This window comes from Aptenodytes patagonicus, chromosome 12 (assembly GCF_965638725.1).
Source record: "Aptenodytes patagonicus chromosome 12, bAptPat1.pri.cur, whole genome shotgun sequence".
NCBI lineage: Eukaryota > Metazoa > Chordata > Aves > Sphenisciformes > Spheniscidae > Aptenodytes > Aptenodytes patagonicus.
The window spans coordinates 14,021,518-14,044,227 of NC_134960.1; the positions used below are offsets into that span (position 1 = coordinate 14,021,518).

General features: G+C 40.4%; 1 protein-coding gene and 1 long non-coding RNA gene across 3 annotated transcripts in view; one reads left to right on the forward strand and one right to left on the reverse strand.

Moving 5' to 3' along the window:
* Positions 1-692: 692 nt before the first annotated feature.
* Positions 693-5,175, reverse strand: LOC143166050 (uncharacterized). Its single transcript, XR_012996363.1, has 3 exons — positions 5,084-5,175; positions 3,355-3,458; positions 693-1,502 (listed from the first exon to the last, which is right to left on the reverse strand). It is a non-coding gene; the product is annotated as an uncharacterized LOC143166050 (long non-coding RNA).
* Positions 5,176-14,090: 8,915 nt separating this feature from the next.
* TTC1 (tetratricopeptide repeat domain 1) overlaps positions 14,091-22,710 on the forward strand; it is a 33,249-nt gene continuing 24,629 nt past the window's right edge. The window contains exons 1-2 of one of the 2 annotated variants that reach the window (XM_076349649.1): positions 14,091-14,136; positions 14,766-15,098. In XM_076349649.1, coding sequence (XP_076205764.1) covers positions 14,775-15,098 — 324 coding nt within the window. In that variant the 5' untranslated portion in view covers positions 14,091-14,136; positions 14,766-14,774. Of the gene's footprint in view, positions 14,137-14,178; positions 14,278-14,765; positions 15,099-22,710 lie in introns of those variants that run through there. The other variant, XM_076349648.1, reaches the window with a different exon arrangement.

Sequence of the window (22,710 nt, forward strand, 5' to 3'; positions counted from 1 at the left end):
GATGTGGCTTGTGGTTAGATGAAATATCCCCCAGCTCAGTAAGCAACGACAGGAAAGTGATGTTCCGAGGTCTTCCCATGGTCGTATGTCACAGTAAGAACCACAGAAGTATATTTTGAGTCTTATCCTGATTGAAGTTATGGCCAATCTCCTATTTTAATAATTCCATTCTGATTGTGGGGCAGGCCGTAATTTCCTCTAAAAAGAACAATGCTTATAAAATTTAAAAGTAATAAAACAGATAAACAAACTCTTGTTGCTCATATATTGAGGTTGCCATAAAGGCTATTCTATCTAGCTGTGATATACTAGTATGAAGCTGTCTTCTTTGGGGCTCTAAATGGCAGAGAACTGTAGTTCTAACTTATTGTTATATTTTTTGGAGGGAACCTACAGTAGTCTGTCAACCACTTTTGGGTATTGTAAATGTTCTTCAAAATTACTGTTAATTGGAAATAAATTCGTTTACCACCTGACAGCACACTTCAGTTAAATTTTGAGTCACACATGACTTGTATAGTGTAAATTAATCCAAGTAATGTTATCCATATTTGAGAATTTCTAAGTGATACTGCAAACTTTCAGAATAAATAGCATTCCATTACTCTAAAGCCTTTAACTATGTAGCTCTCAGAGACTGATCATTCTTTTAATTAGTTTCTAGTCCTAACAAAGGCTGTGTGACCTCTAATTATCATTTAAGCTCTTTAAACAATGACATAATTCTCTAATTACCTATGAAATCAGATAGGCTTTTATCCCGTACTGAAGTGACCTAGGAGTACTTATCATCTTTGTACATTTTTACATGTAATGTTACAAAAACTGCAAGGAAAGTTCCCTTACTGCTTTTTTTAAATTTATAAAAAGAGAATTTCAGCCATTTTAGTACTGAAAAAACAGCTTTCTCTAAACACTGTAATTGATCAGGAGGAGAAGATATGCATTATCATCATGCTAGTCCATGCCATTTAGAATATCCAGTGCCTCTAACCTTATGAATCATATACGAAAATCCTCAGAAAGCCAAAAACCCCAAGACACATTTCCCATAAGCCTTAAAGAGGCGAGGAGAGAAGGTATTCCACAGGCAGACAGTAATATTTTTCCCCAAGAGTTACATTGCTCTTCTGTAAGTTTGAGCTGAGAAGGCTGCTGGACTCTGCAGGGACAGCAACATGGACTCACCCATCCCTGCTAGCTTGCTTTCTCTCACAGCCAGCCACAGCACTGCTGCTCTTCCCGTGTCCTACCTAGCGTGGGAGGCACATTTGAACTGCATGCAAAACATATGTGGCTCAAGAGCCACAGGATCTCTACCCTGTAGTGCTTCCCTTCCTCAAGCCCAAGTCTTGCAAGTATGTCAAGGGCAACCTCCCTGGGGACATGACTAGGTTATGCTGCCTTGCCAAGAAAACAGGAAACTAAGAGAAGGTCTGCTTCGGGATTTCTGATACCAGGGAAAACAAGAAGGGGAAAAAAGTTTCTTCACCATCTTGAAGCTGGAAAACAAGAAGTTGGAAATAATCACAGGCAATCAAAATAAATATACTCTGCCATTTCTAAGACAAACATTTACATCAGGCCCATTTTTCTTAGCATATTCATTAGGCCACATCTTAAGGGATCATCTCATACAATCCCTAGCATCAGACAGATGAAGGAATGACAAACTGTAAGCTCCAGCACAGCAGCCAGTGGTAACAGAAAGAAGTGAGAACAAGTTCAGGCAATACTTGGTATATACTTCAGATATCATTTTAACAAACCGTGTCTCATTCTTAATCACTACCCAATTAAATTTCAAGACTGGAGAGCCTACAACTTGTAACCGTAACAAATATAAGATGGAAGGGTTCCTAATATTTCTCCAAAATACATTTCTCTTCTCCAAGCTTTTTTCCAGGTCATGTACATATCTTGCCATGCCAGGCTCTCCATAGCCATGCATGATACTACATGACTTCCCAAAAACAAATAGATGACTGCTCTTCTTCTAAGCTTTTTACTTTTTGTCTCATTAATTCCCATTTTTGTAGGGTCCCATACAGCCTGTTCTTATACTAAGCAACACTGTACCAGTGGGGACCCATCCATGCAAATATGCTAAACTATATAAGACCTTAAAAGAGTCATGTCACATCTTTTCATAAGCTGCCAACAACACCTACTTCATCTCCAGCCACAACTTCAATGAAGGTATAGGCAATAAAACTGATTGTAAAAATGGAAAAAAAACCCCTCATGGATCTGAAGGAGGGACCACAAAGATTACAGAGGAGAACGTCTGATATGCCATCTTAAAATATGAAACCCTTGCAAGGCCACCTGACTTCGCTAGAACAAATCTATTCTAAATGTCTTCATTTTTACCACTGGAATCTTCTACGACCTCCACGAGGCAAAACCAGCCCAAATGAGGCCATAAAAATCACCCTCTTCCCTTTGTTAGTCCTTCATTTGTTGCAATGTTTTCCTTTAAAGGAAAAACTATTTGGGTCAGGGCATCATCATCAAACCTTGTGGGACAAGCCCATATTAGCCCATTTTTTTTACTACAGCCAAAATTAATTTGACAAGCAGAACATCCACAATCTAGTGAAATGGCAATTGGCAAACGATGGTGGTCTATCAGATGCAACTATACTCCATCATGCATATTTTTTATGCATATTAACAGACCTTCTGATGAACCCATTTTGTGGGCGAATCGATTTGCCTCCGAAGAGGAGTTGCTGCCATTTAGCACAGAAAGTGTTCATAAAACACTGTGAATTTCTCCAGGTTAAGCTACTGTGTGGAGCTTAATCACTAACTAGGGGCTTGTACAAAGCCATTCAGTTGAGAGGCACAGCTGGAATGGCTCACAGAGTATTGTTACAGCCCAGCTGCACATAAATTAAACCCATTAGGCTTCAATGCAGTCAGCTATCACAAGTGCTTCTTAGTCTTGAAAAGAGTTATGGTAAAATCAATCCAACTGAATGAGACTGAAACTCTACATTCTTTACTCTTTGGAAATGCAGTTTTCTATTATCTTTCCAAACGTGACAGGGAAAGAAGAGGGGACATTAATATTATAAAGTGCAGTTCTAGTTTGGAAAATGTAAAAATAGCAACTTTCTATTCAACAGATGTGCTCTCTGCTCTCAGTTTCTGTGCTTGACTTTCACCTGATACAAATGAGCATAAAATTGCACAACACAGGAGATGATAATCCACAGCAGCTATGGTAGGAAAGTATTGGTATACTAACAACTGCTTATTCCTGTTAGTGGCCACAAACTAAACAGCTCATTCCCACGAGAATAAACTGGAATCTGTTTTAATACACTCAACAACAGATATGCTTACCTTTTTTCCAAACCATGCTGCCAATGCTATGGCTCACACACTTCACAGGGCAGAACATGGTATCGCAGGGATGATGCATCAGACAAAGAAACACCACTTTCATCCTGAAGTGGTCAAAAGGAAATACTTCAGAATATGAAGACACATCATGCTAGTTTAAGTCACTTTAATGGAACCAAAAAATGTTTCCACCCACTATGACTTTTTCGGGACTGGAAGGGGTACTAGTTACCTTCCTCGTGAAGCATGTTATCTGTGCAAAAGGTAAGTTGTGATTCCCAAGATCACTAAAAACACCTGAAGCAGTAACATAGTGGTCAGGGCAATAACCTAGGAAAATTCCAGCCTCTGCCTTAACAACTGTTTTTATGTTTCACCTCCAGGCTGTATAATAATCTGCACAGACAGTGCAAGGAGCAGGCAACAGTACTCCTCCCTTTCAGATGGCTGTGCACAGCACTATGGCATGACATTCCCTCCCCCTTGCACAATGCATCTTGAGGTCCCAGCTATACAGTGGCATGATTTCTACAGGAAACATCCAGCAAAACTTTTTCTCTGGGGTTTAAGGCAGTCCCTAGAGTGAAGAGAAAATTGAACCCACAAGTCGCTCTTACAGAATGACTGCTATGCCAATTGCCATTCTGTAACTGTCGGGCCTCCTCTAAGTTTTTTTAAGAAGAGCAAGCTTTACTCTTCCCTCCAAAGAACAGCTCAAAGTGCCTACTCTCAGCAGATACATCTAGACTGTGGATCTCAAGTGTTTGGAAATACCTTCCTGCAGCATACAGCAAGGTCCTTGGACAAGGGAGGGTTTCAGGATGCCTTCCATCCTCCCAGCAATGTCCTAGCACATGCCAGCAGGGAGCTTTCAGCTTAGGTTCTCCCATGTTGAATCCCATTGTCAAACACCTAACTCTCTCCGTGCATTGCACACAATCCATAGACAACAGTATTTTTTTGTCTTTTGTTATCATCCTAGATAACCCTTATTTATGCAGGCATATTTTTTCTTTTATCAAATACTTTTCCATATACTTGTCTTACAAGAGTTTAATACTTTCTAGCAGACCTATGTATAGCATTCAACAAATATGTTAAGTATGGAAGAAAACCTCCAAAGGCTCACAGAAGAAAGGGGAACAGCTATTTTACATATAAGTGGCTCACTGGAGCCATCTGCTCAGCTGACATTACAAGCAGACAGAAATGATGTATCTTCCTAAGCTCTCTCTATCCATTACTTACTATTTTAGGTTTGTATACGTATACATGCAAACAGCTCTAAACTCCCTCATTATTCTCTTGGGATGTGTAATTATTGGTTTGTCTATGAAATGGAAGAGAAATTTCCCCCTGAACACATAGTAATCAAAGCATCATTAACCATGCTTTCTGTGGTAAAGTATACAGAAATTTTTTACTCCATTCTCCTGCCTGTGTAGAGATATTTGTGCCAGCCAGCTGAGAACAAGCATGACGTTTGAAAGGCGTCAACAAAGTTCATATATATTGGACAGTGTGTAACATTTTCTGGGAAACAGAATGAAATCTAGATATAAAAATAGATGTGGTTTAGCCTATTCATAGAAAATCTTGGATTCAGGAACAGAGACCTTATTCCAATATATTATGCAAAGCTGCTTTCACCTTTAATTGTAGATAATATATGAATATATATAAAAGTTTGCAAATAACATATTGCTCATTAACTTGCATAAATCTTTACCCTGGTATTTTAAGAAATGAGGTTCACACAGTCATTCTGTCTGTCCATCCGTCAGCTTCCTTCTCCATCCTCTTCTTATTAGCCTTTGAACCTCTTCATTGATTTCTACCAAATTGAACAAGAAGCTAAATTAAGAAATAATCAATTCTGTATTATAAAAATTTGTGGCTGAATAGAGGGAAGGGACCCAAATTAGTGCCTCCTCTCAGGAGAAGACCTTTATAAGTCTGTCCCTTGACCAATTTTAAAGCCTACTGGCTACGGAGCTTGTACATGCTGACTAGCTAGTCAGCACACACACAGTCCAGAAGCAGCTAAGCCTCATGCTCCCATTTGCCCGTTAAGACAGGCAAATAAGACAGGAACAGGGCATGTGGGAGGACAACATGGAAGACAAATGAGGGTGCTGAAAATACCAAGTGAAAGGGAGAAGTGTTAAGAGATAAAGGTTGCAAATCCATAAATCAGCCTTTCTTCATCATAATGGTCACGGGACAACTTGTTATACTATCTTTATCTGATTGGTTTATAACTAAAAGGAGGAGATAAGCAAAGCCTCCCTGTAGAGAAAAGGCTATTATGTCAATTTATGTCTCTACAACATGGACAGATGCATCTGCATTACTCTGTTCTCTTGCCTTGGTTATAAAAGCATAAGGTTATGTTCAATTTATACTCAGCAATCTATGGTTTGGCTTTTTCCTAGAATATCCATAAATTTAGGAATATCACATTCAAATTTGAGTACACAGTTCTAATAAGATTAATCTGAAACAATTTTTTCTGCTTTTAGTCATTCACAATGATGTGCTTATTGCCGATTTTAATCAAGCACTGGCTTAACGTTAAAGTTGCATTTTTTATTTATTCCTGTAACCAGCGAACTCCATAGAGATTACAAACGTGTCTCAGTCACTTCACTTTTCCATTAGCATCGTTGAGGGTGCGAGTCTGAAACCAGTGTAAGAAGCAGCATGCCCCGAATGAAAGTCACTGATAGGGCACGCAATCCCACCAGATGAGTTAGTGACTTCACTATGGCAAATCCTGCTTTACATACTCTAATGATTTGAACTGGCATATTTTTGAACTCAGATGAGACAAATTCATTTACACTGGCTGAACAATGAGCACCCTGCCTCTACAAAACATGTAAACAGTGATAAAGGCAAAGAATAGTCTTAATTAACAGGTTGGACCCTTATTTTATACCCTGTGAACTTGAGTCAAACTAATGAAAACGATGGAAGGCTTGAAAAAATACTAGGGTAGGGTCAAAAATCTGGTAGGATTTTCCTTCCAGAGGAAGGAAATCTGGTGTTGTTACTGGAAATTTCTTATGTCAAAATATATTAGCTTGACCAATGAAGAACATGATTCCTATCTAGTAATTCTCATACTCTTTATAGGACTCCAGCCAAGACTCGGCGAAAAAGAGAATGGATGTTCAAAATTAATAAGAATCCTTCACAATTTCTTTAATAAGTCAACCTAAAAAGTGGATGTAGTAAAACTTGAATTTATAGCTGTGATTAAAAAGCCTGTAATTGCCTATTTTACAATGTCCTTTAAAATGTTCTTTGGGAAGCACTGAGACTTGTGTGCAAATGTTTAATTCTAGCAAAGAACCTGAACTTTATACGACCTCTGGAAAACAGTAATTATTTGTTCTTTGCTTGATTTGTTGAGCTTTGGTTTCTTCCCTGTGAAGATCAAAAAAGCTATCCCAAAAAGTAAATTTAGCATATGCTCTGGAACCTGAGGTAATTATGGAACAGTTCATCCCTCTTCTTCTAGTTAGCTTAGAGTCCAGTCCTGCACTATTGTAAGACAGGGGAGCTTCACCCCTGATTTCTAGAAGAACTGGATCAGTTTTACAAGGAAAGGAATGGGGACCTGGCTTTGAAAATCCAACACCGCCATCTATTGGATTTCTATTCCGGGTGAGATTCACAAATACTTTAATCCAGCTAAGAGTTCCCTGGATTTTACACACTACAAATTCAGCCTCTTTAACAGTAAATCAAGAAGACTTTTTCTTAAGGCAGCAAGAGAACTTAGATAACCTATCTTCAATTTCAATTAAGTCTCTTCCAGAAGTGACGAGTTCCCAAAGCTCAGTTGGTTTTGTCGAAACGTTTCTTTTTCACAGTAAAATCCATGAAGTAAAGTTGATTGGCAAGTGTACAGAAAAAGAAGTCAACTAACTAAATTCTGTAGATGGCTTTAAAAATCCTCTCCTTAAAGTACATAAAGTGTTGTCCTGGTGTCGGCTGGGATAGAGTTAATTTTCTCCCTAGTAGCTGGTACAGTGCTGTGTTTTTGGATTTAGGATGAGAACAATGTTGGTAACACACGAATGTTTTAGTTGTTGCTGAGCAGTGCTTACACTAGTCAAGGACTTTTCAGCTTCTCATGCCCTGCCAGCGAGAAGCTGGGAGGGGGCACAGCCAGGACAGCTGACCCCAACTGGCCAAAGGGCTATTCCATACCATGTGACGTCATGCTCAGTATAGAAACTGGGGGGAGTTGGCCGGAGGGCGGTGACCGCTGCTCGGGAACTGACATTGGTCAGCGGGTGATGAGCAATTGCTTTGTGCATGATTTATTTTATATATTCTTTTATCATTATTATTATTATTTTCCCTTCCTTTTCTGTCCTATTAAACTGTCTTTATCTCAACCCACAAATTTTACTTTTTTTTTCCCGATTCTCTCCCCCATCCCACTGTGTGTGGGGGGACTGAGCAAACGGCTGTGTGGTGTTCAGCTGCCTGCTGGGTTAAACCAGAAGTGGCAATTGGTTTCCATAGAAATTCATGTGTCTTGAAGTTTTATTCTGTTTTATTTTAAAAAAGAGAGAACGCTGTTCAGGCAACTTGGGACTAGAACATATTAAAAAAAGAAAGCTGTGAAAAGCATCGCTTCCTTTGACTGAAATCTTCCTGATATAACATGCATTCTTTTAGTAGAAACTCTTTTGTTCAGTCTTCATTTCTAAAATAATTCACCTCTCGGGCAAAACACGAGTTTACTATAATAAAAAAGAAAAGCTATTTTCCAGAATGCTGAGTTTTAGCAGCACAAATTATACTCAGCTGCAGTACGCGCCAGTCGGCCTATCTGCACCCTAGCTGTGAGTGCAGTAACTCATATGCATCTTTGCAGTGTTGCTATTGTACCAGTATTGCACCCAATGTGGCTTGAAGCGCCTCAGCATCCACATTAACAAACTCTCGTTGCATGCACGTTCATTTACATTATCCCTGTCTTAAGCAGCACAAGACTGATTTTTTCTCAAAGAATACATACTTTTAAAATACATCAGGAGTTACCAGCAGCAGATACTTTATAAGCTTGAGTGTAAATTAGCCATTTTCACCCAACAACAAAGGCTCCTGCTTTCATGACTGGGTAAAAATAGGGTCCAGCCCAGGGATCCTAGTGCAACACTTAATTGAGAGGAGCTGCACTCGGGTGGGCAACAGAGCAAGCCCAAAACAGGTTACAGAGAAAAGATCCTTTTAATATGCAGAATTCATAACCCCAATTTGCTCTAGTCCTGCTGTGCTCCTCCTGCAAAGCTTAGTTCTTCTGTGAAAAACAAGAAGCATGCACATACATTGCTCAGTTTGTGGGCCTCACATTGGTTCTACCTTGTGAATCTTCTGCTAGAAATATTAGTATTTAAGAACGTCTAAAGACTGTAAAATTCAAATACGTATCCTCATAGTCTCTGGCTATTTGAATCCAGGGTTTTGGTTTCGTCTACTGGCAAAATTTCAACCTCCCTTTAGGCTCAGATTTGAAATACCTTAACACCTTTAATATTGCATGAAACCAGAATGATACGTGAGACTAAGTAAGTTTAGGATCATCTCAAAGTTACATGGGAAAATCCACATATTCCTGAGATATATAAACATGAAATGTTCATCAGGGGAGCTCAGAACTGGAATAACTCACAGTTCATGGAAAAATTTAGAAAAACAATGCAACTTTCTGGAATGAAATATTAGAAAATTGTTATCCGCAAAGACAAAGGAAGTATGTGGATATCACAAGTCTGCAGGAGACAGTGCAAGCTCTAACAAGCGAAGAGCTGCTTTTATTTATCACAAGACCCAGAATGTTTTAAGGATGATTTTTTCAAAATGCAGGTACATCTTTTTTTCTTATGCTCAGCTTTCTTGCTTTTTCATATGAATCAAGCAAATGAGCAAACACATACAATTCAGCAGTAAAGTGTCATCCAATGTGTCCCTGAAATCACTGCAATTACGCACAGAGGTTAGATGCCTAATCCTGTGCAGAGCCATCTTGAAAATGTGGCCATAAATACTGGAGCTACAATCTCCCAGTGAGAGATTTAGTTGCCAGGTATTGTTCTCAGGAGTTTGTTCAGCATAAAATCAGCTGGCCTGTAATATTTAAACTACTGTATGTCTATTGTTACATTTTATGAACATTTTACACTTGGAAATAGGAGAAATTCTCATTGGCTTCAGTCTCGTTAGAAGATGTTTTAGTGAACTCAGGGATACCAGGCTATGAATTTCTGTAACTTTATTAAAAAAGCAGTCATTTCACCAACTGCCAATTAGGCATTGCTGCAAAATAGGGAGTAACTATTGCGAATTTAAAAATATGTGTTTTTAACAGTCTGAATAAAATGCTCTACTCCTCCCAGTTGCCCTCTTGTCTTCTGTAATAGTATTAATAGTTATAAAAGGTAGGCAAAATCTAAGGCTATCTTGAAAGTAGTAAGAAAAAAGTATTTGTATACAATCTAGTAGAAAACTTTCATGTCAGAAACAAAAGAATATAAATCTTCTTTCACATCGGTCTTCTCTGTATTTCTTTCAGCACTACTGAGAAAGCTAGAGTCAACACAACATTCTTCACTTCCTCCAGCTTTTCTTTTGGCACACTACATTGTACTTGAGTCTGTTGATCACGCCAGATAACATCACCATCATCACGCTGTGGGTTTGGGAAGAAACAGGAAAATTTTGGAAGAGTAAAGAAGTTCTTGCTGGAGGAAAGTATTGAGATATAGATTCTTTCTCTGACTTTACCTCTTCAACTTACACCTGGCTCAATACAAGTGTTGTAGTATTAAAGTGTTCCACTTGAGGTACTCAGTGACCCTGGATTCTGCTGCATACCTACCCGGAGAGGTAAGCCCATTCGAAACAGGGAGTAAATCTCAACAATACAAGCTAAGGCTTCCATCGCTGAACTCTTATCCAAACATATCTACTTATTCAGGATTGTATGTTCTTGATCTTTTCAACAGGTGTTCACTTAAACAAACATCAATGCTTTGAAAAATCCCTTAGCACCAAGAAGATTAAACAAATGATACTGAGGTTTCATTTTTTGTATATATACAATCTTCAGCTATTCATACACTTCCACTTACAGCAATGAATTAGAGGTTCTAAAAGACTGATTAAAGCAGTAATGTGTTCTGTGTTTGAACAAGTAAGATTTAGTGGTAAAAACTGGCAACAGTCCTATAACCTCTGGGGTGTTTCTTACTAAGATGTGTATGTTTGAAAATACTACAAGACAACTTGTTCTTGTATTTTCCAAACATAAAGTAACCTATGAATACCACACTCCTGTAAGCAAAGTTAAAGTGTAAAGAAGAGAAAGTGAGACATACAGACAGTAAGTCAGCGCTTGGGAACCTTAAAGACAGAAGTCACACGCATGGACTATGTTGATACCTAATGAGGGGTTAGAACGTCTCTGCCTCTACATTTGCTAGCTGGAGTATTGGTCCCCTGATGGTGGGCAGAGAGCCTGCAGTTCTCCCGGTGGGTGTCTATTCCCTGAATACCAGTGAAGCCTTTGGGATTTTACTTCATAGTGGCACTGAGGAGCAGTTCCACAGGAGAGAGATTCAGAGTCTTTCACTGAGCTGCAGCTTGCTCAGGGCTAACCTCAGGGGGAACCAACAAACCAACCTACACAGCAGCCATGAGGCTCAAAGGTCGCTCTGCTAAAAAGGACTCCTGGGCACATCCCCATCTTTAATAAAGTAGGACCATGGGAAGGTTTGCCTTTCTTGCTAGATCTAGGGTAAAGATTCATAAAGGAATAATCACCCCTAAATGAGAGCAGGGAACCGGGGTTCTGGGGAGTTGCATCTTTTCCCCTATGTTGTGTTGGGAGAAACAAAATGCTGAATAGACTCCAGTTATAAAGTTCAGGGAGCCCCAAAGTGTCTCCAGATCAGAGGAGATACAGGTAGAAAATTTATATGGTAAAATTTGCTAATTTTTCTCACACTTTTTCCTATGAAGTCAATAAGATGGTATGTTTCATCAACTCTATTTCAAAATGTGATGATAAGGAAAAATTGTCAGTCATTTTGGAATAGTAATCCCATGGGATAGGAGCCAAAAGCAGCAGATGGATTTTGGATGGTGCACAACAGGGCTGGCCAAGGACTGGAATTGGGAACCACGGCATTCCTGAAAAGCCAATGTTCCTAGTCCTGGCTCCCACTAACTTCAGAGCTGTGTGGAAGCTAGAAACCCTTGCCTCATATGGAGGCAAGGTAGTATCTTGCCACTGATCAGCAGCAGCTCAAAACCTCTAAGCAGGTCCAACTCCTGTAGAGCTTTTGCTGGCAAATAAACTCTCTTTTGGAAAAGTTAAAATAAAGGTTAGCACACCACCCTGGATGGGTTGCTGACTCCTGATGTTCAGTATTATTCTTACCAGTTTAATCCCTTCTGGGGATGAAACACCGTAACTTATTCAAACCCCTGTGCTCTTTGCACAGCCAGAGGAGATTTAAATATCATTTCAGCAAATTCAAAACTGCATGGATTGATTTTGTACCACAGCTGTAATTTCCTTCTCCCTTTTCAAATGACATGATATTTAACAGGACAGTGTGAAGGTTCAGAAATATTTTCTGTAAATCAGAATAAATTACACAGTGCTAGCAGAACAGCAGAAAGGCACATTTTTGTGGGCTAAATCATTGCAGCTGGGATGTTGCAGAATGCTGAATCTACTTTTTTATCCAGAGAGAGAGGGAGAAAAATCAGCCATAGAGCTCCTGTTTGCTTTCATTGTAACTAGCCATGCTCTTGCCAACTTACTGCAGTGTTCCAATCTCTCGTTAATACCCACATCCATCACTGGCACCAACAGACTCAGTCATCAGAAATGTTCATTTAGAAGCAGTGATCAAACAAATTAAGACCAAACATGAATCTGACATCTGAATGTTCAATTTCTACCGCAACTTGGAAATGCCAAACATCCCACAGGCCCTTCAGGCTTGAATCAAAGCCTGGTGATGTCAGTTAGAAGTTCAGAAGTCAGGACACGTCTCAAAATATTTCTAAAGGCACACCTCCTCCTCAGCACCTCCTCGTATGGGATAGATACACTCCAGTCCACTAATGGAGTTCTGCCAGATTTAATACTTTCTTGGTATTTTAGCAATGGTGGCTGGTAACTCCAGAAGAGCTGATATGGCTTTAACAGTCAGCATATTTCCCCACAGTATGAGGGGAAAGAAGAAAGAGAATCGCCCTCTCAACAAAAGATTGATTACCTTCCGTTTTTGAGAACCCGTGTTCTCTGAGGGTAATCCTTGACCATGTCCTGCTGATCAGGACAGATTCTACCTAACCCGAATCTGCAACAGCCTATATAGTGCAGAGGCTTTTTGGTTGTTGTTGCTTTTTTATATTGGTTTTTTTTTCTTAAATTTAGAGCATTTAAGAACTTATTTAGAGGAACATTTTGAACTTTATCTTTCATCAGAACTTGCTTACTGAAAAGCTGTTTAGAGCAAGAAAAACCTCATAAGAATATGCCTTAACTGCCTCATGGCTTGGCATAGTGATTTTCAATAAAAAGGCATTGCTTCACATGCCTTTGACTTCAAAACTTGTGAAAATTCAGTTTTGTTTCAAAATTTGGGCATTAACAGTTGTGGGGTACACAAGGAATGCATGCGAAACAAGATGAAAGGGAGTTTTATTCCAGTGCTTAATTACATAGAACCCAGTTTTCACAGGTCACTGGAATAGAAAAACCAAAACTGAAGTCCGTGCTGGAAACAACCAATTCACGGTGCCTTAGAAGTGATACAGCTCTCACATGCATGCTAAATAGTCACTCACTAGACAAATGAGCCACTAGGCTAAAGTAGTGCAGGCAACAGAACCTGAACCAACATCACCCATCTGCTGCTGCAGATATGATCCCTTTTTGTCCGTCTACCAAGGCTCTCCCCTCTAGTATCGTCTCACTTTTTTTTTCAGCTGATCACGTTTTCACCCCGATTTATCTTTTCAAGCCAGGCGGCACTTGCACCTTTCCCACTGTCCACCCGCATCCCTAGCTGTGCCCTGTGCTTCATTTACCACACGCCCCCCATCCCTTAACCGCTGCCTGGGGAGCCCGAGCCGTGCCCTTACCGCGGACGGGGAGAACTGGAACCGGGCCCTACCATCCCAGGGACTGCCCACGGCTTTAACTGCGCCTGATCCCTTGAGCAGCCTCCCCGCATCCTCAGCGCTACCCTGCACCCGGCCCAACAGGGGCCTGCCCCAATGCGACCACCGGGGCAGTTTCAGGGTGTAACTTCCGACCTTGCAGTGAGCCCAAATAACCACAAGAGACCCCCTTCCAGGTGCGCGAAAGGGCTGTGCAAGCGGCCCGCCTTAAAAAACTCAACCTCAGCGCCCCACGCACACGCGAGTGCGGCCTCGGGGAGAGAGAGGCCACGGCCAAGGGCGAGGCACCTCTCCTCTCCTCACCTCGGCTCGGCTCGGCTCGGCTCCCGCCGGGGGCGGCCGCCGCCCACACCCGCCCTCTGCCTGAGGAGGGCCCGCGCCCCACTGGCGCGAGGCGCCCCAACCTCGCGCGCGCTGTGCGTCACGCGCCCTCGCAAGACTGCAAGTCCCAGCCGCCTGCGCGCGGCCTCCTCCTACTGGCTGGCGCCGGCAGGAAGCGACCTGCGGGGTGAAGGGTGAGGAGCGGGAGGCGAGCGGCGGCCGGAAGGGAAGGCGCAGGTCTCTGCCCGGGGCCGGGGGGGCGCCCTGGGCTGGGGTGGGCCCGGCCCGGCCCGGCCCGGCCCGGCGGGAGGCGGAGGTGTCATGGGGGGCGCTGGCCGCAGCCCGGCCCCTTCTCTCAGGGGGCGGGACAGGGCTGAGGTGACAGAGCTAGGAACGGCTGCCGGGGGCCTGGCTCTGGGGGGGTCGTGACGAGGCAGAAGGGGAGCGCGGTGCAGGCGGGGCCTGGGGCGGCGGCGGCGGGGGGGGGGGCTCGGGCTCGCTCGCTGCGCGCAGTCCGCAGGGGGCCGGGGTGGGCGAGGGGGTGCTGAGGACTGTGGGTAGGCAAGTGTGTGTGACTTATGTCCCACTGCAAAGGAGAAGCCGTAGCATAGTGCTGTGCCGGTCCTGGGAATCGGAGCTTGTGAATTAACTTATTTATGGGAACAGTGTACCGGCCCCATGTCGCTGTATAGTGTGTTGAAGAAGCATATACAAGTTGCTCCCTCCCCCAAGGGCTAATAGTTTCCCTCAGGTGATGCCAAGAGTACTTTTAAGTACTTTAGAGATTCGTTTGCTGACAAGGCATTTATATTATGTTTATTGAGGGTTATTTCTTTGTCATTTCTAAAAAACCTAACCCCTCCAAGGAGTCCAACATGGAGGAGTTTAAAGATGCAAGTCCACCTGAAGAATTACTTGATCACTTAAAGCTTTCTGATCAGAAGTCTTCAGAGACTGGCCCCAAAGATGCACAGAATCCCAAAAACATTGAAGGTGGATATACACCATCCTCAGCCAAAGATCCCACAACAGCAGATGAGTGTTTCCATGACTGTCACGACTCCTTTGAGGCAAAAGAACCTATGCTGGATGATGAAGGGAATTTACGGAATGATGAGAATAGCTCAAGGAAGCAGACAGAACTAGATGAAGAATACTTACTAGAACTAGAAAAAGATATGCCAGAAGAAGAAAAACAGGTAATCCAAAATACCAGTGTTGAATATAAAAAGATATATTTTCAGTGTCACGTTTCTGAACGGTCTGTGACCAGCATGAAAATGGACCTTTAAAACTCTCTTATGTGTCTAGTTTTACTGTTCTCAATTTCTTCTTTTAGGTAACAAATATTTTTGTTAGCTTTCCTTGCTGTTCTTAATCATCACATTCTGTTCCAGATTTTTGTCTACTTTCACCACCATGTAAGGTTACTGTGACTCAGAGAGATTATAAGAAACAAAAATCTCCCTGTTGCGTGTTATTTAGTTGTGTGCATTCATTGTTTTTGCCTGATTAGCTGCAAGGTGCTTTTCCAAAACTCAGAGCAGGTTTCAGGATAGTTTTCATATCTGAAAGGCTAGTTTAAGTAATACAACTAATTGGGATTAAATTTGAAAGTATCCCTATAGATTACTTAAGCTTTAAACAAACAAAACACATTAAATGTGTGGCTTTGTTTACTTTCAGTGTGGTTACATTGGACAAAATGTTTGGGTAACAAACTGGATAATGTTGTGGGGAGTAATGAAATAGGTCTTGGGGGGAAGTCCAACAGCCTCTGTAATGGTGTTTACTCCCCTGTAAGTCTGTGTGAACCAGTTTTTTTGACCCTCAGTCAGTGGTGTCACTTGACAGCAGTTAGTTTTCAGGGTTCTAAGATATTATGGTCATCAACTAGTTAGAAAAAAAGAACTCTTTTTTTTTTTCTAACTTTGAGAAAACTTGTTAAATGACGTTCAAGGTTACACTCTGTTCACTTGAGTAATGCGGTGATTTCTGCTGGTAATTATGTTCTCATAGCAAATGGTAGAAGGCTTTCTACTGATTCATGGATTTTTTTTTTTCCTAATTTTTTTTCAACTTTAGTTTGCAAATGGTGGGGGACTAAAGATACTAAACTAAAATCTGTGTCCCAACATACAACTCCTGTAATTTTTTTTTTTTTTTAAACACTATTTTTGACAAGTTTTATAGCTTGGCCTCTTGAACAGATCATGTTTCAAAGAACTGATCCTCTTAAAATCTGATTGAATTATCCAAATGAGCAGTTACTTGTACTGAAAATTGAAATAGTGATGAAAAGTACTACTATATTCTTTGGCAGTTGGGGAAAAGATGGAATTATGACATATTGTAACTTACGTGAAGGGAAGACTTCAGCAAACTTTATTTTATAGTCCTGTAGGCATGAATTAGATCTTATTTTAATAAAGGAAATAGAGTCCTAACTGAAATGCTAGCTGCATAATTTGGATCCAGGTAACATTGAATAACTGATTATGATGAGGGAAGGAGAGAGCGGAGTAAGGAGTGGCAGCTGACAAGAGAAGATAGGCTGTATCTTAGGAAAGCATTACTTCGTAGTGGAGGATAGTGTATTGTATAGCTGTATAGTTTATGTTCTGGAAACTCACAAATCACCAGGAGCAATAGAAGAAATTGCTACTGCAATGGACAAGTACTACTAAAATGAGACATTTGATGAAAAAGAAGAAATGAAGGGTCATACCAAATTAATTTTTTAGAAGTGCTTAAAATATTACGAATGTGTCAGTGAATTTATAGGGGCTTATTACTCTTGTACAGGCAGGCTGATCTTTTCTAATTCAACTGACTTGGTAAAGCTGGACCACCTTTCTTAACTGTTGGCTCGCCCTGTCTGTGTTGTATAAGTAAATAAATGCTGGCTATACATTGCCCAAAAAAGTTGGAAAGAGGGAGAGGCTTGGCAGTAACTTGACTACACCATGGTCTTACTGCCAGCTACTGTAAATAGAGAATGAGGGGCAGAAATATGCAGAGCTAAGATGCCGGAGGCAACCAAACATCTAGATTGTTTGTTATAAACCAGTATAGCGAAATTTAATCAAGTTGTGGCTCAAGTAGTTCCTTTACTGGTAGGGTGGGATTTCTGACCAAAATACATCAGTGAAGACAAAAAGGTAGTTTTTCATCTGTAGTACAGATTGTCATGTTATTGTAGAAGTTCCTTGAGGTGGAAAAGCAATATGGGACTAGTGGGAAAGTGGAACATGGAATATAATCTCCTTGAAGTAGGAATGAGACTAAATGTAATGCTTGTCTGCTGCTTCACCTTGTGGAAATCGCTTCATAGCTCGCTTGCTCTGCTCTCAATTTTGACATCTGTAAAATGGGCATCATGATGCTTGGCAGTTGTAATACTTTGAGATCTAATAAGGAATAATGGGGGTGGGGGGAAATCTCAAGAGGTTATCTGGTGCATCCTTTGCCCCAAAAGGGCCTCTGAAGAGGTCATCTAGTCCAACCCCCTGCTCAAAGTTAGATAAAATAGATCAGCCTGCCCAGAGCCACGCAAACATCTCAGAGCCTGGAGATTACACAGCCTGTCTGGGCCCCTGTTCTAGTGTTTAAATACCCTCACGGTGTTTTTTCTTTGTATTTAATTAGAATCTCCTTTGTTGCAACTTGTGACCACTGGCCCTTCTTTTTCTACATGCCTCCAGGAAGAGTCCATCTCCATTTTCTCTAGCGATGAGGTCTCCCCTGAGCCGCCTTTTCCTAAGGCTGAACAAACTCAGTTCTTCTAAGGCTGTCTGCTTAGGTCATGGTCTCCAGTGTCCTGACCATCTTGGGGGCCCTCCGCTGAACTACCTCTGGGAAGTCGATGTCTGTTTTGCTTTTTTTTGTATGGAGGGGACACCAAAACTAGGCACTCTCCAAATGCATTCTCTCAGGTGATGAACAGAGGGAAATAATCACTTTCCTTGACCTGCTCACTACACAGAAAAACCATTATCACATTGCCCTTGTGTCTTTTCCAGTTTAGACTAAACAGTCCCTTTTTTCTACTTGTATTTATTGCTTGTACGACAAGGAACATTGTCACAATGAGGCTTCTGCAGCAGCCTATAACTTGAAGGCAGCTTGAGAGTTTCATAGGCAAAATGCTAAAAGCTGGGGGAAATGATGTCATAGATTTAAACTCTAGAAAGAGCAGCAGGCCTGGAAATTGGGTGTCTTAGTTTTCATGCTGCTCTTGTTTCTGCTTTATTGTTAGGCAATCGTTTAATTTTGCACATCAATTTTTACCTTCTGTAAAGTGAGCGAAAGAATTGTGAATGTTGAATACTTGCATTCAGCTTTGTGGAACTCCATTGAAAGGTGCTATGGGAATACAAAATAATAACTGTTTAAAGCTGGAAAGATTTCCTTAGAGAAAGTATGGAGACAGCTGTAGTTCTCATCTTTTTGTAGGTTTATTTCCAGTGGTATTGAGTAATTGTGCCTTTCAGCTTAGTTTATGATTACACCTAATGAAATGGAGGGATTGCATCTCTTAGTATCACCATAACTGTTAGATTGGCAATACTTACATTGTGAACTTTGTTTATGTTCCATAGAGAGCTTTCTGAGTGGATTATATAAGCCCTCTTTAAAATATAGCTATTTTTTTTCTCTAACAAAGTATTGTTGGTGTCTCTTACAAGCAGAGCTTGAGAAATCCAGAAACTAGAGATGAATTAGAAGCTTACAGCAGTTGTTACAACTATTGAAGTAGCCCATTTGCATGATCTTACCCTGCATCACCTTACATTCTCTGTGTAGTAAAACCATGGGGATGGGTCGTTCCTGAATTGCCGCTGCAACTTTCCTCACAGTATTGGGAATTGATGGCTACAAATTTTATTTTATTTTTATATAGAACATTTCACTTTTAAAAATATTTTTATTATAAAAAGAATCTGTTAAATGATGCAGCTTTTAAGAAAAAAATACTGCAGTTACCACCTGAAAACAGCTGCTGTACATACATTTATTCAGAGTTTTTAAAACATTTTAAACTTCCTTCCAGTTACTCAAAAGGTCGTTTTTGAGAAGAAGGACAATATTTTTTTTGCAGCTGGAGAAAATGAGGCAGAAATATTCAGAACTTGTTTATTTGACTGTTGTGACCAGACACTCAGCAGCAGTGCTGTGTTTGCTACTTAGGCAGTCCTTGATCAGTCATTCTCAGCCCCCTGCTGCCTTCTTCATTGTGCTAGCACACCTCTCTGTGTGAATGTGCAGTGAACCAGTTACGGGGAATGATTCAGATGAAAAATAATGCTGTATTTTTAGATCAAGGGCAGTGCTGGTAAAAGTAGACATCAAAAGGCAGCCTTATGATGGCATACAGGGGTAGATGGATTTTCTTCGATTAGACTACTTGCCTAAATAAGAAAAACTTCCTATGAACTGTGGTTGCAGCACCAAGCATAAACTATGTACTCAAGTCATAAGGAGAGCTGGATGTTAGCCCTGCTCAAATCACATTTATGGAGCTAATAGCTAGTTTTGGTTGGTTGGTTGGTTTGTTTTTTTGAACTAAGCCCATTGTTATGTTTTAGCAGCTTTAACAAACCGGTTCTTTTGAATGATGTTCTCCAATAACTAGGCTATAGAAAAGAAAGTCTCTAATTTATTCTGGAGATGCAAAGACAGATTCTAGTCCTTGCTCTGTGTATTTACACGTATCCTATGTGCAAGCTTTCATGGTGCCAGGTCTGAGCAGAAATTCTAACCCGTGCAGAAGCTGCTGCAGAGATCAAAGTGAAGGAGCAAGTGGTCGTGTATTTTCTCTCAATTATATTTCGAGAGCCCCATACAGTGAGATTTTAATTTTAAGCAACAGGACTTACTTCCAGTACTGATACCATAAGAAGTCTTCTCTGCACAATGAAGCAAAATAAGAACTTGAAGTGTTATTAAGACACAAACCTGCAAGAAGTAATCTTAAAAACAGATGTAGCATAGAGCCTGGTTACTTGCCTGGACTTGCAACTCTGAGTGTTTTAAGAATTAAGCAGCCTGAAACAAAATTCACTTTTATAAGATTTTTGTTGTTGTTGTTGTTGTTGTTTCAAAAGCATGCTGATTGCTGCCTCAGCAGAGGCACTGAGCAGTAAATTGCTTTTGATGCATTACAAACAGATTTTTCTGGTTAGTTGTCATTGACAGTGATGGCTTTGACGTTGGTCTAGTCTGCAGAATTAATCAGAAGACACCCAACAGCTGTTACATGGTAATTGTTTCAGTCTGACCCGGTCTTCTTCTGGAGGCACACCCATTAATTATGAGTTTATCCAGCAGCAAGATTCCGAATCCCTCATGCTCTTCCATCATGACAGATGTTGTCTTGTTCTTTGGGCCTTGTCTGGCAAAGACTTAAGCACCTGGCCTAGTAATCTCTTATTTTGGATATAGAACACTCCTTTCTAGCTGCTGTAAGACCCTGGAATAAATATCTAATATTCCTCAAAAGCAGATTCCCTTCTTTGGGTTGTTGCATGTGCATTAGAGCTACAGCTGGCTGTAATCATGCTCAGCTTCTATTTTAACACTAGGAAATGTGTCAGCAAGACAAGGAACACAGCTCTAGTAGAGGAGATTCTTGATTAGTATCTTGTTAGCAGCTCTGTAAGAATTAAGTGAAACTGATCTTTGAGAAATAGTATTTTTGAGTTACACCTGAGATTCTTTTTTCATTTCTGGGCTAAGCAGTAAAACTTCCCCCCCCCTTTTTTTTTTCCTATTTTCTACAGAAGTTCTAGAATGTGTTAGAGAACATTGTCTTAATTGATAAATTTCCTTTAAGCTGCTCCCCTCCTCACCCTTTCTTTCCCATGCTTCAGGTTGATCCCATTGTTCTTCCATGAACTATAGCTTCTGTATAGAATTTGCTTTTCCAGGGGTTGAAGAACTGACCTGGGATTTCTTCTGAGATGACTTCTCAGGTGTAGTCATTCATTTCAGCATTTGGTGTTTTCCTAGTTCCATCTGTTCAATATAGTATAGTAACCTTGACTCTGTCAAAGTTGCTGCTTTTTCTATAGTATTTACAGAATAAAAGCTAAGGTACTAACTGGAATATAGGGTACAACGAAGCGAGTCATATTTTGGAGCAGTCCCAAGCATTGATCACTTGGAGATAGTCTCAGAACTCTTTCCAGAAATAATTATGTGGTTGGACCAAAAAAACCAGATTATTAATACATGAGACAATCCAACTGACTGCACAGCAGTAAAATTTATTACATAAATTACTGATAAATACCAATAAGGATTGTATCTTTTGTTAACAATTCTCATCAGCATTCAAAATTATTTTGTATAGCAATAAAACTTGCAAGACAATTGGGTTTTGAAGGCGTCACAGTGCAATCTTGTGAAATCTAATAAAAGGTGATCCTCTTATTCAAATGACCTACTTCAATAACCTGAATCCTCTGTACAGTACAGCACCAGTACTAAATATGCTATTGTTTTGGTAAAATTGGAGGAAAAGATGGATTGCTACACTAAAACTGCCCTGTCTTATGGCTTGCAAAATAGAACAAACATCCCGTTATATTTTCTGAGTTAATCAAAGCTTGGAGAAGTACATTTGAGAAGTATATCTGTATCAGCTGGAGTAATTAATTCCAAGTGCTGGCGAGAAGAACCTGGATAAAATCTGGAGTTATAATCTCCCTGTGTGATTTATAGTTCCTTGCGTTACATTTTTAAACTAAAAACAGTCTTTTGCTGGATGGCAATTTAATAGAAAGAGTGAAAAAGTATACCTTCATCTTTCTTTCAGTGGTGCTATCTGATTTTAGTCTTATATTCATTTTTGCATTTCTCTGAAAGATGCTGATACTGTCAAATCGAGACCTTTTCAACTTGTGGTGGTGATGGATTAAGTGGTCAGTTCCACTTTTCTGTCTGAGGCTGTTGCCTCTGGAACAGGAACAACTGAATGGCGTGTATTGTCACTCAGGAATAGTCACAGTTAGTCTGGCGTGTTAACTTAAACTGACGGTCAAGGATGGATGTGACCTGTTGTCTCTGGAAGTGCTGCTTATGATTTCAGGAAAAGGTAGTGATGTGGCAGTAGAAAGACTAATGCATCTTTACCATGGAGTTAGAATGAGCAGAAGTCGGCCAGAGTCTAGCAATGCTTATTACTCTACCTCTTGAGTGTAGAGGGCAGCTTTGGCACAGTTTTCAAGTGATTCTAGCAAGATTTGAAAAAGGATTTTTTTGAGTGACTACAACCTTAAATTGAAATTCAAATTGTTGAATGCATGATACAGCAATAGCTTCACAAAACTGCAGGGGGAAGCAGATGACTACTAATGGATGACTTAGAGATAGAATTGGTATTTGAAGCTGAAAAATATATTCCTTATCTATTTAAATTCCTTGCTTCTGTGCACCCTTTGAACCCCAGTAATTTTACATTGACTGCTACTTGGTGACCTTACAAAAGGGTATATGAGATGCAGATGTGCATTGTCACGCTGTATAAATAGCCTTACAGAGAAGAGAGTACGCATTTGCTGCTCTTGACAAAACTGGAGCCAAGAACAGTTCCCTAGCAAAGGTAAATCAATTGATCAAATAAAATGCATAGGAACAGCCAGAGGAAGCATAGTTGGAAGCATTACAAACTGAGGATGTTTGTCCTTCAGCTCTCACCAGCTATATTTAAGGATTTCACTTCCAGCACTTTTATTATATTGGTTACTTCCAAAACAAAACAGCTTTCTTCTCTAATAGTAGAACAATGCTTTAATACTTTTATTTTTA